The sequence below is a fragment of the Zea mays genome, chromosome 6, assembly GCF_902167145.1.
Source record: "Zea mays cultivar B73 chromosome 6, Zm-B73-REFERENCE-NAM-5.0, whole genome shotgun sequence".
Lineage (NCBI taxonomy): Eukaryota > Viridiplantae > Streptophyta > Magnoliopsida > Poales > Poaceae > Zea > Zea mays.
The window spans coordinates 155484456-155501459 of NC_050101.1; the positions used below are offsets into that span (position 1 = coordinate 155484456).

At 44.1% G+C, this 17004-nt stretch overlaps 1 protein-coding gene across 1 annotated transcript; it reads right to left on the minus strand.

Annotated features, from left to right (window-relative positions):
- Positions 1–2666: 2666 nt before the first annotated feature.
- On the minus strand, positions 2667–14175 carry LOC100191356 (peroxisomal carrier protein). The gene is made up of 5 exons (NM_001136790.1): positions 13796–14175; positions 5523–5754; positions 5304–5450; positions 3485–3651; positions 2667–3236 (listed from the first exon to the last, which is right to left on the minus strand). Exons 1-5 carry the CDS (start codon positions 13957–13959, stop codon positions 2939–2941), a joined length of 1008 nt encoding a protein of 335 aa, NP_001130262.1. The 5' UTR covers positions 13960–14175; the 3' UTR covers positions 2667–2938.
- Between the last annotated feature and the right edge of the window lie 2829 nt (positions 14176–17004).

Consider the following 17004-nt stretch of genomic DNA (forward strand, 5'->3'; position numbering starts at 1 on the left):
GGTTGGTTATCTGCTTCATCATTATCATAATCATCATCTTCATCTTCACTTAAGGAGCTTTGCCCTTTACCTTTTTGCGGTCTTTGCATATGAGAGCAATGCAGTTTTTCTTGGTCCATCTTTCATGATATGTCAAATACCACTAACTTGCCAATGACAAACCCCAGAATCATCATGCTCGAGTTTTCCATGTTGTGAAGAACGGTGATGATGCTAACATATTTGTTGTGTCGAAGTACGAAGATGGTCTTCATCACAATGTCTACATAACCTAGATTTGTTATGTTAATATAGTTAAGCTCATTGAATATTAGATTCAACCGAGAATACATATCTTTAACAATATCATTTTCTTTAATTTAAAAAACTCATAATTATGCAAAGCTAGAGAATGTTTGCTATCATAGAGCTCATGTAATTTTAAATAGATTCTATTAGCTTTTATAAGAGTAAATATTTGTTAAAAAATTAATATTAAGAGGTTCAAACAAACAATTTTTACTCTAACACTAGTACAATGCTTGTGCCTTGCCACGACATATATATTATCATCGACCTTAATATATCACAAATTATTTGCTAACAATCAATACAAAACTAAACCCAGGATTATGTCTCCTCCTATTCGTGGGCTCATCTTCTTGCCCCGCTGGCACATGGCGGCGAAGAGTCATGGCAGCGTTTGAGGCGCTTGCCGATGGGAAAAGATCGATGTCCTCTATGGTGGTGCGAAAGAATCTGAGCGAGGAAGATGGAGACAGAGAAAGAGATGGAAAGTTGGAGTTAATATAAAACGACAACAACAAGGAGGAGGGAGCACATGGTTTTAAAGGCGGCTAGTCGACTCTAGTAGCCTGAGCACCGATAAGGTGACTAATCGTGATTAGTCGTTGATTTGCTCGATTAGTCAAGCCTAGTCGATTCCTAGTCGTCCTATAGTCGTCTTCCTTTAATAGAACCTTGTGTGTATATATATATATATATATATATATCAATATATATAGCTGTAGCAGGATTACAAGACAACAATACACTATAGCTGTAGCAGGACAGCAGTATACTATATTGCAGATCAGCGGATCTATTGACAATATCACAATATAATTGTACATGCATGTTTTCACTAAAAGTAAAAGGTAAAGATCACTTACCTTGGATTATACAACACACACTGATTTCAACTCCAGGAATTATTAGAATCCCAAACTTGTAGGCTGTTGTGAGGTCAGGAGGTCAAGACTTCAGGAGCATATGTAGAGGGCCACAGAGCACAGCAGGGTGGTGACGATGGAGAAGGGGTGGTGGCGCTGGAGAAGGGCACACGTGTGACTGTGCGTTGAGTAATGTGTGTACCGTATTAGTACAGTTAGGGCAAAACTGTGTTTGTGCTATACATATGGTGGGTTGGCCCATGTAATAGAGACCAGATTAGTGGCCCAAAACAGGCTTAACTAGTCGACCATAACCCCCTAGTCGGATGACTAATCGCGACTAGTCAGCGACTAGGACAACTAATCGCTTCCTAGTCGCTCTAGTCGAGTCGGAGACCTTAATCAAGCTCGCTCTAGTGATAAGGCCAACTAATCGCGACTAATCATGATTAATCGAAAGACTTTAAAACCTTGAGAGAGCGTTTGTGGTGGTTGCATGGTTGGTTGCACATGCAAGAGGCAAGGCTTATCTTATCTGGTTGTTAGGTGAAACCACGAGATGTGGGGGAGAAAAATAAATCTACGCGTGTGATGCACTACGCACAAGGTAAGGCTTATCTTATCTGGTTGTTAGGCAAGGCGTGGAGTTTTTTTAAAGTAAGGCTTATCTTATTCAGTTGTTAGGTGGGGCGTGGAGTTTCCTTAAAAGTGTTGATGCAAGACGACCATTGAAATTGGTGCTTATAGGAGTAAGGATTTAGATAAATTTATTTTCCATCACTCGTGGTTGGCTTTTCGGGATCCTTGAGGAGTTTTATCCTATTACAGGTGACTTTTCAAACACCTAAATCAATAACTTCTAGGTGGCAAGTCATTTTAGCACTATAGTAAGTGAAGTTATTACCGTGGAAGTGAAGTTCCTTAGAGGTATTCATCCTTCTCTTTCTAAATAGCATCAGTCCAACATCAGATAAGCCAAAGTTCTATACTGAGCCAATGGCTCTGATACCGCTTGTTGAAAATGGTGATACCTAAGAGGGGTGAATTAGGCATTCTAATAACTATGGTCTCTATTTTTCTTCTAGTCAAAACCTATGCAATAAATAAACTATCTTATGTGCAACTACAGTTTTGACTCAGTGTTGTTATCTCTACCACAAAAAGTTATGTGAAAGCTTTAAATATAATAGAAATACAAATTCCTATTGATGACTCTGTATTTTTACAAAGGTTTTAAAAAATGAGCAAACTTCTCCTTAATTCTCATTGGAGCCCCATGCAAGGAAATGTCCGTGCGAAGGACAAGCTTTGGGTCAGGTAACTTCAAGGATAACCTCAGGACTTCCCAACATGCAAGTGGTGCCTAGTTGTGCCCTCTACTAGATGCTCTCACTGTCTCCACTATCTAGTTTCTTGCTAAAACGTCATGAGCCTTACTCTCTTCGGTACACGGTGGTGGCCACACTACAAACGTAGTTGGTGTGATATCACAAGACTTACAACCCCTCTTGGTATGTGCCAATCAATTCATTTTACACATTACAGACAACCAAAGCCAAAAGTACAGTCCAGTTTCAGATCCGTGCAACACCTGTGTCACTAGCTATCAGAGATTCAGAGGGGAAAAAAGAATGAACAAACTTATTGAAGAGCCCTCTGATGCTATCGATCACACATACACACTTTACACACTCTCTTGCTTCAGTATTTCTGCTCATTATTCCTCAGATTAATTCCTTGGCATAACATCTACAGAAGCACGATGTCGCTATGTTTGGAGCTAGTATTTATACAGTTACACTCTTGATCCTCTTCTGAGAAACGAAAAGATACCGCCGCAGGGCAAGCAACGAGACCCATGTGAACTTCGAGATCTTCTCCTTTATCATCAGCAGCAAGGCGGAGCTCAGAACTGCTTTAAGGATCTGAGCATTCAGGCCTTTGAAGAAGCCTGGAATGCCTTCCTTGCTCCAGATAGCATGCAAGGCACCTAGCATTGTTTTTGGTGTTCTTGACTTGCTTGGCCTTTCAGAATCAACGTCATCATCCTCATCAGGGTCTGCAGCCTGAATCATCACCTTGCACCTGTTTGACATTTGTAGTAAGAGACAAATCATTAGACAGTATTTTTTTTCTCGAAATGTGCAGGAGATCTGCACCTCATTATATTAAGAAAAAAAGGAACCATGGTATAAAGAAAGGCCCGATACAGAAAACCCCTTACAGGGGCCAGAAACACGCATACATAAAGAAATCCATCTAGAAAAAATAACAGGCAAAAGCAGGTGGTAAGGCCCAGATGCACTTCTGTTGTCAAGTAAAAGTTTGCAGACCTGATTAATGGATAAGTCAATACTGTAGCAATACTTTTTGAGACGGCACCAAGCAGAAAAGCTGAGAAAGCAGAAAGAGACACTATGGAATTATCCTCTGCCGATGCTGCATTTTTGCGTCGCTGCCTCTGAATTATCCTTTTCTTGAGCTGATCAAATGCAGTGTACTGCAGAAGACAGATACCAACAATCATCAAACAATCCTTGATCCGTTCTCCCTTTCTTTACCTTGTCGGTCACCATTACAATCTAAATATGACGATTACTTCTACAAATATGTCAGTAAAATACACTAAAAAATTAAATGTCTGAAAATATTTATGATATTAATTCTACTAGCGTTGTTTACTGAAATGGCATGCAGCTCTCTTGGCCATTCGACAAAAAAATAGTAGTATTGTAAAGCTATCTCCAACAGCGTTACTCATATCATTCTATATTTGAAACTCCACTCTATTAACAGTGCAATCTATAGTGTAGAACGGTATTTTGCATGACCATATGCATGGTCTGCTGGCCATAGCCTAAACATCTAGTCTACTTTAATCAAATGAGACATCTCTTGTGCGTTCGGAAAAAAAAATATTGTTGTTGTTTTCACAAGACAAATCTAAAAAAGTTTGTTTGCATCTATCCTTGAACCACATAATTAACATCTACAATCCGAAATAAATGCACTGTCCAGACATTTCATGGCAGATTTAATAAAACTAATTTAATGTTATAGATGGTGATGCATTTTACATTAACTTGGTCAAAATTAGGAAACTGAGTTCATAAAAAACAAAAATGTCCTACATTTTAGACAATGGGAGTATTTCAGTTTTGACTCCTTGTATAAGCCAAAATATAGTTCAAAACAGACAGTTATGCTGTAAATGTGATCTTTGATTAGGCATGCACATTTTTTACTTGTCGCTTCTAACAAGTTAAAGGCAAACACATGCACAGTTGATGATACTGGAAAAAGGTTTGAAAGAAGCACTGGTGTAGAAGTAGACTGTTTATGCACAGTTGTTTTGATGACTGAAAGGGAAATCAACAAATATTGCAACAGCTTTGCAGTTTGCACAACATTTTGCAGAACCAAGATCTTGGTGTACGTATTTGTAGTTTAAAAATCTTGACAATAGTAGATATCTAAGATTCTAAGTGCTCCTGTTACGGCTTCCTTAGTAAGTTCCAAGGTTCTTTCATTTTTATTTATGGAAATAGGGATAGCTATATCCCTATTATCGCATTTGATAATTTATGGTAATATTGCAGAAGCAGAGTATATACATGCCCTGATGCCCGAATCAATAGCCCCAAGTTTTTCCCCTGCCTTTGTTTGTGATGCAAAAAATGTGTGGCTTCAGACAATAAAAACTGAGCACCTTCAGAGTCTGTTCGGAGTATAATATCTCTTCAACACAATCTTCAGTATCTATGTTTAATTGTTTATAAACAAAAAGTTGACACAATTGGACACCAAAGCTCGTATTATCAATTTGAACCCCTATAAAAAAACTCGACCTGCAGAGTTAAGACAACCCCCAGCATTGTATCAAGAAGACATTCTCACATAGACTGAGAAAACCACCACACCCCTGCCCCACCCATATATAGTGACACCGTAGCCCATGTGAGAACGACCGCGGCCGGGGTCGTGCCTTAGGCATGTGTTTTGGAGTGAGACATACGAGGGGACTTCTTTTAACTATAGCCTAAAATTTGCTCCCACGGAGAGTCGAATGACCTAACGAGTGCTACTTAGACCACCTAACCAACTCAAGTAGATACAATATTCATTGTACAAGAACCTTGCCAAGTTTAATACCTGAATAGAAGGATTGCAAGTCAATATAATGGAAATGCCTAAGCCATCAAATGCTTCCATCCAAGTACCTTCTGCAAGAGTTTCCCTCAGCCCTTTAGACTTTCCAAAGGCACTCGTCTGCATTCTAGAAGTTGCTGTATCTAATGGCTGGTAGAAAAGAAGCACAAATAAGATCAGGCTGCCAAGATTAATTTTCAGCAAACCTATAGCATTAGTTACCTGTGTCACGATTGCATTGCAAGCACCAGCAGCAGCTGCAACTAACAAATTGGCTGTTGTTCCAATAGACTTTGCTCCACTCTTCTCCAGGTAGAGTCTTTTAAAATAGCTATACCCATAAAAATAAAAAAACGAGGAAACAAAAGACTGAATGTTCTTCGTGTTAAGGCCCTGATATAGGGACAAAAATTGCCTTTTATAAATCGCTTCCCAGAACACATCTGAAAGGTTCCTGAAAAAAACATTTGAAGCCACTTAGTTTATGTGGAGTATCTAGACATGCACAAGATAGATGTTGGAGATGTAATTGTTAGATGCCTATGGAGGTACCCTTGTTGTATTCGGTCTCATATATAGAGTCCTTGTTGTACAATATCTATCCTATATCGGTGTATATATTCGAGCCTAGTACTTTCATATTGAATATAGGTGCTATTCATAACATGGTATACAGAGCCAAAAATTAGGGTTAGAGTTATTCCTCTCTTTCTCTAATCATTCCTCTTTCACATCATTTGGTGGCTCTATCTCGTCGCCTTGTGGCTTTGCACATCTTCGCAGTCGGCTCCTTTGGTCTAGCGGCACTCATCTCCGCGAACGCTCGCCAAAGTTCGCCTGATTGTCGACACTCGCTCTTATCCACTAATCTGCCTACTCGACTCTCGCCCGTACACCTACCTGCCAATGCATGTTGCAACCCCCCTCCATTGCTTGCTCGCGCCGATCGCCGTGTGTGGCCTCCTGCGCCGCTCCTCTGTCTGTGAATTTGTCAAGTTCATGATTCCGTGACTTTTAAGTCCTTAAAAAATTCTATTGTCTGCTTGTCTAAGATGTCACGTCTTCCTCCAAAGGTGGTGTTTCCATCCATCATTGTCCGCTAATATTTGATGGAACCAACTATCATGTCTGGGTTCCTCACATGCGATGGCACATGTGTGGCCTACATCTCTGGAAGTTTCTCACTGGTGAGTAATGGAAGGGAGAGAATACCCCACACCAACCCTAACAGGGATTGGGGAATGTATATTAGGAATAGTTGGGCCTAGGCCCATTACAGAACACACACAGTTCTAACACCCCCTCGCAGTCACAACTCTATCCTGTACAGATGTTGAGACTGGAACAAAAGTCTAGGAATACACTCATCGGTAACCCCTTGGTGAAGATGTCGGCGAACTGCAGCGTGGTGGGGACGCTGAGAACCCGAACATCACCTGCAGCGACACGCTCGCGGACGAAGTGCAGGTCGATCTCCACATGCTTCGTGCGCTGATGTTACACGGGATTGGTGGAGAGGTAGACGGCGCTGACGTTGTCGCAGTAGACGAGGGTGGCACGCTGGAGTGGGCTATGGAGCTCGTGGAGGAGTTGGCGCAGCCAGGAGGCCTCCGCCACACCGTTGTCTACGGCGTGGTACTCAGCCTCTACGCTGGAGCGGGAGACGACGGGCTGCCGCTTGGCAGCCCAGGAGACGAGGTTCGCGCCCAGGAATACGACATAGCCAGAAGCGGATCGGCGTGTGTCGGGGCAACCGACCCAGTCGGCGTCGGTGTAGACCACGAGCTCTGACGTCGGTGATGGTCGGAGGAGCAGACCGTAGTCGAGGGAGCCACGTAGGTAGCGCAGAATCCGCTTGAGAGCGGTGAGGTGGGGCTCTCGTGGTGTGTGCATATGGAGGCACACCTGCTGAACGGCGTAGGCGATGTCGGGCCGGGAGAAGGTGAGGTACTGGAGTGCGCCTGTCAAGCTCCGGTAAGACGTCGCGTCGGCGACCGGGGGGGCGTCGTCTTCAGAGAGCTTCGCCTGGGTGTCAACAGGCGTGGAGCAGGGCTTGCAGTCGAACATGCCAGCCCGCTCCAGAATGTCGAGGGCGTACTGACGCTGATGTAGGAAGAGACCCTGGGGCCGGTGTTCGGCAGTGATGCCGAGGAAGTGATGGAGAGGCCCCAGGTCCATCGCAAACTCCCGCTGGAGGGCGATTATGGTACGCTGCAGGAGGTTGGCGGTGGAGGCGGTGAGGACAATGTCGTCGACGTAGAGGAGGAGGTAGACGAGGTCCTCGCCCCGCCAGTAAATGAAGAGGGATGTGTCCGACTTGGCCTCGACGAAGCCGATGGAGGCCAAGTAGGTGGCGAAGCGGCTATACCAGGCCTGCGGCGCCTGCTTGAAGTCGTAGAGTGAGCGGTTCAGCCGACAGACCAGGTCCGGGTGAGCGGCGTCGACGAAGCCAGTGGGGAGTGGGCTGGCTGCAGTAGACAGTCTCCGTCAGAGTACCATGAAGGAAGGCGTTCTTGACGTCGAGCTGGTGGATCGCCCAGTTCCGGGAGAGGACGGGGCGGACGGTGGCGAACTTGACGACGGGGCTGAAGATCTCGTCGTAGTCCACACCGGGACGCTGGGTGAAACCCCGAAGGGCCCAGCGGGCCTTGTAGCGGTCAAGGGAGCCATCCGAAGTCAGCTTGTGTTGAAATAGCCACTTGCCAGTGACCACATTAGTGCTGGGAGGACGAGGCACCAGGTCCCAGGTGTGGTTGGCCAGCAGGGCCACATATTCCTCCTCCATGGCCCGACGCCAGTGACCATATTGGAAGGGAGAGAATACCCCACACCAACCCTAACAGGGATTGGGGAATGTATATTAGGAATAGTTGGGCCTAGGCCCATTACAGAACACACACAGTTCTAACAGTGAGCTTTCATGGCCTCCTCCCACAGCTCTTGTGCGCCCTCGGATACCAGAGAAGGCATCTGATGAAGACAAGGCAAAGCTTCTTGCTGATTTTGATGATCTCATGGCATCATAAAAGTCTCAAATCAGTGCTTACAAGTTGTGTTTCAATGAGGATGATCGTGTTGGTTCTATTCTTGCAACTAGTGTGGAGGATCAATTTGTTGCGGAGATTGTTCACTTTGATCGGTCTCATCAGATGTGGACTTCTCTTCATTATCGCTACAAAATATTGGTCACTCTACTTACATTATTGCTATTCGTCAGGATCAGTTGTTACGATAGTGTCGGCGTTTTGGACCCGCGAGGACCCTCAACCGACTAGTGAATTTGACGCTGCGTGTCCCTGCCCAGATGGGTTGATGCAAGATGAAACACAAGAGGGAGGATGAGGCTTATATTATCTTGCACCGGGGTGCTCGTAGTAGGGGTTACAAGCGTCGCGAGAGAGAGGGTTCGGCCTTGAGGTGAGCCGTCTGAGTTAGCCTCCCTTTCGTCTCCTGGGAAGACCCTGGACATCCCCTTTTATAGATACAAGGAGATAGTCCAGCTGTACATGGGGGTGTAGCTATGTGCTAACGTGGCCGGCGGAGAAGTACTTGAGCCCTGTAGAAGCGCAGCTGGCGGTGCGGCCTGGGTCCTGCTGACGTTTCTTTGTCTTAGTAGAGAGCTGAGAACAATCGACGTCATGGACGCATGCAGGGAACCATCATTACCTGTTATTGGAGTAATTTGATGTGACACCGGTCTTGTTCCTTCGCAGCCTGGGGTGGCTAGCTAGGGGCAGGGCAATGATGTATCTCCTGTAGCGTAGTCGGTCCGAGGCCGAGGTCGGGCGAGGCGGTGACTTCTCCTGAGTCCGAGGCTGAGGTCGGGCGAGGCAGTGACTCCTCCCGAGGCCGAGGCTGAGGTCGGGCGAGACGGGGACCTTCCCCCGAGGCCGAGGCCTAGGTTCGGGCGAGGCGGAGACCTTCTCCGAGGCCGAGGCTGAGGCCGAGGCCTGGGGTCGGACGAGGCGGAGCTCCCTGTTGTGCCCGAGGCTGAGCTCGGGAGAGGCCGCGACTTACTGTTGTTAGTCTTACCCTGGTGGTTGGCACAGTAGTCGGAACGGGGCGAACAGTGTTGTTACCCTGTCAGAACGATCAGTGAAAGGGCGAAGTGACTGCGGTCATTTCGACCTTGCCAACTGAGGCGCGCGTGTCAGGATGAGGTGTCAGGTGATCCCCGCATTAAATGCGCATGCGATACGGTCGGTGGTAGGGCGATTCGGCCGAGGTTGCTATACGACAAAGTTTGCTCGAGCTTAGCCTCGGGTGAGCCAGGGGTGCGTCTGCTGCCTGAGGGGACCCTCGGGCGAGGCGTGAATCCATTCGGGACTACTGTTCTTGCCCGAGGCTGGGCTCGGACGAGACGAGATCGCGTCCCTTGGTAGATGAGGCTTTTACTTTGAGTTGTTCCTACCAGTCTTTACGGTTTGTTTTAAAGATGTTTTCCAGCCATGCTTAGGAGTATTGGGGGTACCCCTAATTATGGTACCCGACAGTTAGGGAGATTAAACAGTCGTGAGTTCTATAGCCAAATGTCTACAGTTTGGCATCAGATTGATGTTCTTCATCCGCAGTTTCCCTCGGCAACTGTGAGTTCTGCCTCAGTAAGTCAATTGAACTTCAAGTTTGTTGGATGTATGATTTCCTAACTCGACTTCATGATGAGTTTTAGTCTCTTCATGCTCAGCTGCTCGCGCACAATCCTCATGTTTCACTGATGGATGCTCTTGCGGATGTTCGTAGAGGAGACTCGTCTTTGCGGAGCTGGTTTAGTGCCATCTTCAGTGTCAGCTACTCGTTCTGCATTCTCTCAACCAACCGCCTTTGCCTTCTTTGGTGTGTCGTCAATGTGCCCCACAAGGCCGAATTTGTCGCATATGGCTGTGAAAAAGTTGCACCAATGAGTGTAGTTCGGGTTCTAGAGTTCTAGAACGATAGAAACATAGGATTTGACACAGATAGTGGTGTAGGGTTGGAGAGCAGGAAGGTGGCCGCTGGTTTGTGACAGACTAGTTGTTGAGGTGATGGAGGTGATGGACAACATGATGCAGTCCAATGATCAGGGCTAGAGAGGGGAGGATTAGTGCCAATGGGTGTAGGGGGCACAAAGAAGGAGGTCCCCAAGGGAGGGGAGGATCATTGCACAGGGAGGCAGCACCAAAGAAGGGGCTCGGTGGCTAGTACGCTGGTGCAGCAAGAGGAAAACCTAAACTGTTGATACCATGTAGAAAGATGGGAAACACCACACACCCTTAGGTGGGGGTGACCATATATACAGGGCCAATATGGATTGGAGTACAAGGCAATTACAAATCTAGGATATGTCTAGATACAATCCTATACAATCTCTAACAAGGGCAATTTCATGTTAGTAAAACAAAATGCAAGGTTTCTACAATAACAAAAGCTGCCAGGTTTGTTGTTCAATGGATCTATCAAAAGCTTTTGACTCAGCCACCTTAGAGCTTTCTTGGACTGGTGTGGCAGGACATTCTATGTGGCCTTCTGGCAACTTCGACCACAAGTCCTACTGAATGGGGTTCCTTGTAAAGTAATGCTCCATCGTAGAGGTTTGAGGCAGGGTGACCCGTTATTACCCATGCTCTTTATTGTGGTAATGGATGTGCTAAGGCATATGGTCACCAAAGCTTTGAATGGATGTGCTAGGGTGCTTGGAGTTGGACTTTGTGAACCATCATAACCGATGTGTGTTTGATGGGGTCTCCTAGTGTCGCTAGGGCTTTGCTGTCGGCTAGTGATGAATTGTTTTCTTAGGGTCTGACTGGAGCTCAAGGACTCAATCACCACCTCGCTTTAGTGCCAGATGAGGGTTAGTTCAGCTTGAGCTATGGTTGTTTTTTTCCTTTCTATGTTCTTAATATGTGATTTTTTCCTATACTAGAGTAAAAGACCTCTAGGGTCTCTTGTTGGGTGTGTTGGTTTGGTTGTTGTAAGGGTCTGTACCCCCTTTGTTTCTTTTTAATATAATGATACACAACTCTCCTGCGTGTTCGAGAAAAAGTAACTCCCGAACTAATCGTGATTAGTCGTTCGACTAGTGTTATGACCGACTAATTTTGTTTGTTTTGTGCAGTATCCGGTCTCTTTTCTATGGGCCAGCCCACCATCACTAAAGGTCTAAATACACTGTTTTGCCCTACCTAGAGTCCTGGATACGCAGCACTATAGCCGCCACCAAATGTACGCAGAGTGCGCCCTGCTCAGCGCCACCGCCCTTGCTCTATTGCCCCCTTCTCTAGCGTTGCCGCGCTCCTCTCCCTCCGCCCTGTTGTGCGTCTGTTGCTCCATCGTATGGCTGACCCCCTCCATCGCGTGGCTGCTGCAGAGGCCCTCTGCTCGAGCCTCCAGTGTGTGTCACCTTTGCTGCAGCCTCCAGTGTGTGGCATCTCTGCTCCAGCGCGCGACAGCCTTCTGCAGCTGCGGCCATTCTTATGACTTTTAGTGAAAACATGCTGCTTCAGTTATATTGTCAATAGATCTGCAATAGTACTGTTTTAATGCTACATTGCCTTTATGCAAAATGGTATTTGCTATGTAGTATCCTGCTGTCCTGCATTTAATCTTATGGCTTGCATTTGAATTTTGAACCTATGATGCTGCTACAGCTATATATATTGATATATATAAATACATATGGTTCTGTTATAGGTGGACAACTAGGAGTCGACTAGGCTCGACTAACCAAGCAAATCGACGACTTATCGTGATTAGTCACCTTATCGGTGCTCAGGCGACTAGAGTCGACTTTAAAACCTTCATAATAATATACTAATTTGTGTGTAACGGTGTAGCTACATCCACGTGTAGGTCCCACCTTAGAAGTCGGACCCTAAAATTAAAACATCATGTCCACACTTTAAAATTTTCACAAAATTAATTGTTTTTTTGGAAATGAATAAGAATGATAATCTGCTAATTTGTGTGTAACAGTATAGCTAGATCCACGTGTAAGTCCCACCTTAGAAGCCAGACCCAAAACTTAAAACATCACGTTCACACTTTAAAATTTTCACAAAATTAATTGATTTTTTTGGTAATGGATAAGAATGATAATCTGGTAGTATGTGTGTAACAGTGTAGTTAGATCCACGTGCAGGTCCCACCTTAGAAGTCGTGCCCTAAAATTTAAAGATCGCGTTCACACTTTAAAATTTTCACAAAAATAACTATTTTTTTGGAAACGAGTAAGAACGATAATCTGCTAATTTGTGTGTAACAATGTAGCTAGATCCATGTTTGAGTCCCACCTTAGAAGTTGAACCCTAAAATTAAAACCTAACGTTCACACCTTAAAATGTTCACAAAATTAATTGAACTTTGTTGGAAATAGTAAAGAGCCAAAGAATGATAATCGACTAATTTGTGTGAAACGGTGTAGCTAGATCTACGACCCACTTTAAAAAGCACGACCTTAAAATTAAAACATCGCATTCACATCTAAAATTTTCACAAAATTAACAAAATTTGTTGGAAATGTCTTAGTTTGACAATCGATTAAACTGTATGGAATATTTTAAGAAGATCCACATGTGGACCATAGCTTAAAAGCGGGACCCACTTACATGTCTAGCGTGGGGTAAGGGGCGTTCCTGAGAACCCGTTCCAACCCACTTCTAAGCAAATCCGCATCAACCCGCCCATTTAGCTTTAAAACCTATTTTCACCCATCCGAACAACACCCATATCAATACTCACACATAAAACCCATTACAACTGTACCCATTAGCAGGCCTGTCCTCAAGGATGACCATAATATAAGACAATGTACTGTTTCAGCCTAGCTTTTCACACCATAGGTGTCTAGGAAATTGGCCATAGAATCAAGCTACACCAAAATTCTTTCCCAGCTAAATTGGTTATGATAATTGCTGACCATATTTAGTTTTTCTCGCCAAAGGTGATTTGGCGTTATACAAAATTCTTTCCCTCCTAGCCTGGTTATGATAATTGCTGACCATATTGTCAGTCCCTGGATGCCAGGAGAAACAAATTTATCTTGAACCTAATGGAGAAGGAACTCATTCACGTGCTCATCTCACGTAAGCTATTCACTATTCAGTCTACTACTAGTTCTAAATGTTATAAGCAAACCATTTACCCTCTTCCTGTTTCACAACAGCTTGACACAGGAATGCTCGATAAGCATGCATGGATTGTGACATCATCGGCAGACGGTTCGATTCGATCGCAATCGCAGAGGATTTGCAGAAAAGTTGGGATCAACCAATGTGAAAAGGAAGGCGTCATCGTCCTAACTGACTAAAGCAAGACTCTTTAAGCCGTCCCAATCACTCTCATCGCCCACTGCACAGTTCAGGAAATCTCACTTCACACAAAAGGGAAAATTGCAAAGCGCGATCTTGAGAGAGAGAAATCAGGAAACCTCTACCATCCTACGACGAGCCAGCCACACGAGCCTCGTCGCACGGATCAGGCGGCCAGAGAAGAGCGATAAGGAAGGGATGAATGGGAAGTACCTATATTTCTGCGCGCCCTGGTGCGTCTGAAGCTCGGCCTGGAACTTGGTCTTGCAGATGTCGAGCGGGTAGAGCACGGTGGTGCTGACGAGCGAGCCGATTGCCCCGGAGGTGGCCTCCGCCAGGCTCTCCCAGTCCACCCCGCTGCCGGCGTCCCCCGCCATCGCCTGTCCCCCGTCCCTTCCTCTAGCGTCCGACGAGATCCTTGGGAATCTCCTCGCTCAGTTCTTTCCCTGCTGTCTATTGCCCCCCTTCGAGTCCAAAAGGTTGCGATTGAGGTGCGTCTGCGACTCGGGTACCCGCGAACCGAGGCGAGGAAGGGAACCGATGGAGAATGGGGTGACGTCACGGAAGATGGGCGACGAGTGGGGACGGGTACGCCAGCCGCCACGCCGGGTGGGACCGTGGGAGTGTGGGGCATTTTTTTGCTGATACACCGCGCGGCGTGACGGGTTCGAGATGCGGTGTTTGGTGCCCTGTATCTACGTGTGCCGCGCCCGCGCGCTGAGCTGTTTGGTTGGTGTGGTGTGTGGATTGACTGGATTCAGTGGCGAATGCCCGCCTACTACAGCGCTGTCGCCGGCTCCACGTCCATGCACGATGGGGTGCAGGTGGAGCCTGCAGGTGCTGGATCAGTACCAACAACAGGCTGGGCTGCGGGAGCGGCGTTTGATGAAATGATGGGTGCGTGCCTGCGTGGAGTGGAGACGGCGACGGACTGGAAATAGAGATGAAAATCAGTCGGATACAAGGTTATTCTGTATCCTATCTTAATATATTTCTCTCGAATACGGTACCGAATACGGGTATTTAAGATTCGGAACAGATATATGATGGGACCGGGTAATAATTCGGTCGATATGTACCGGATAGTTGTCGGGTAGTTCGTCTCTATGATATTAATTATCGAACCATCCAACAAATACATAAATTAAGCAATACATAATCATGTATATGATAAATCAAATGTAGGAAAGTAAAACGATAAAATTGACATCATACAATTCAAATTTACTAATCACAAGGACATTGTAGAACTAACACCACAGTATTAAAAATTCATAAAATATTGTAGATTCACTCAAAAAATACAGATAGTTTACAAAACTAATAAACATTTTACACGAAGATAACTCAATTCCTCATATGAAAATGATAAAGTAAAGTACTGATTATGTTGAAACTTGGATACTTACAGTGATTTCACATATAACTAATACAAATAAGTGAAAGTGAAATAGAATAAACGCGGGTATCTTATAGATCTTATGATCCAAACATTTTTTACGTTTATATATGGATAAATGTTGTGCCTCCGTAAAATTTCACGATTTTTCGAGGCTATTTATGTATTATTAATTTCTTGTCGTAGAAAATCATCAAAATACAATTAAATCCATAAAATATTGTAGCGTCGACCAAAAGTCGCATATAAGTTACCAATACTAATAAATAGTATATAAAAAGAAAATCTTAAATTCCCACATGGAGATAACCTTAAGCTCACACATAAAATGATAAAGTCTATTAATATGATATAATTTTGGACATTATTTCAATGATTTTGATCTAAAGATGTGTTTAAACAAAAAATTGATGTACTACAAAGTTATAGATCTCTTCGAGCTCTACAATTTTCATACAAACTTTATCTTCATCCGATTTCATATGTAAAAGTTATGATTTTATAACTATATTATGCACAAAAAGAAAAAACGGGTACCTGAATTCCGGGTATCCGAGCCGAATATCCGAGTATTTACCAGGTAGTCCTCGCTCCATATCCAAACCGAATCCGATGCTGCAGTATCCGGGTATTACCTGTATCCGTCCCGAATATAAAAATACTCAAATCCGTATCCGAAAAAAACGATATTTGCATTATCCATATCCGGTACCCGATGGGTATACCCGACCCGTTTTCACCCCTAACTGGAAGGAGGGCCCCCGCGCGTGACAGGTCCGGGTCCGTCTTGTCCGACGCCGGTGGCCTTCGTGGTCAGTCGTCTGTAGGTTTTTCACGTGGGGATGTTTGGTTTCTATGACTAGTTTGGCAACTTTATTTTCCCAATGGATTCTCATTTTTGCAATGGAAAAATAAAGTAATTTCCCTTGAGAAAATAGAAATCCATTAGAAAAATAGGGTTGTCAAACTAGCCCTCATTAAAATTTAGTTTCTGACACATTAAATGTTTGAATATATCAATTATAAGTATTAAATATAGACTTAATTATGTTTAATAAATTCGTCTCATATTTTAGTCTTCGTTGTATAATTTATTTTATAATTAGACCATATTTAATATATGTAATCATCATTCAAATATTCAATGTGACAAAGACTAAATTTTAGTTAGGTGAAACCAACAACATGAACCTCGTGCCATGTGTCGGCGTGCCGCGGACCCACGGTGAGGGAGGAGCACTATAAACTGATGATGTGTTTAAGAAACCAATTCTCTGGTTAGAAGAGTTTAAGAAATTAATAGCATCCCTAAACACATCTAAATAATATGTAAGCCTTTTCAAGCCACATTTCACAATAATAATGTGACAGCCACAGCGCTAGTGAAGCACACTATAAGTTTTGTAACTAGGATCTGTTGGATCAACATCAGCACCAAAATACCCGGCAAACATATATGACAATGTAAGCATGGCAGTTGAATTAGAAGAAGCATTATCTAAGGTAACAAAGACAATTTATCAATCATGCCAAAGTATTGAATCACACAAGCAATGTGTTTAGCAATGTTAACATCATTATGAGACACTTGGATCAATTTAAAACATATCACGGACTTCTTTAATTCCCAATCAGCATTAACAAAATGAGCAACAACAGTAATGTAATCTTCTCTTGCATTACCAGACCATATATCAGAAGTCAAGCAAATAGAAGACACACCAGGAAAAACATCATCTGTTAAGTTCTTTAATTTTTCATTGTATAGCTTAACCAAGTATCTAGTAGTTGTAAACCTACATACTCTAACATATCTAGGGTTGTGAGCACGCTGAATATAATCATCCCAAGCATCTATGTCAGCTATCCCTAAAGGAAGATCAAGTCTTGGAATCAAACGACAAAGCTTAGTTCTAGCCACTTGAGGATCATATTCCCAGTTTCTAAAAGACCCACCAGGGTTCAAAGCAAGTCTAGTTTGAACCATAGCAGCATGATTAGCCTTCTTTTTACATGATTTATG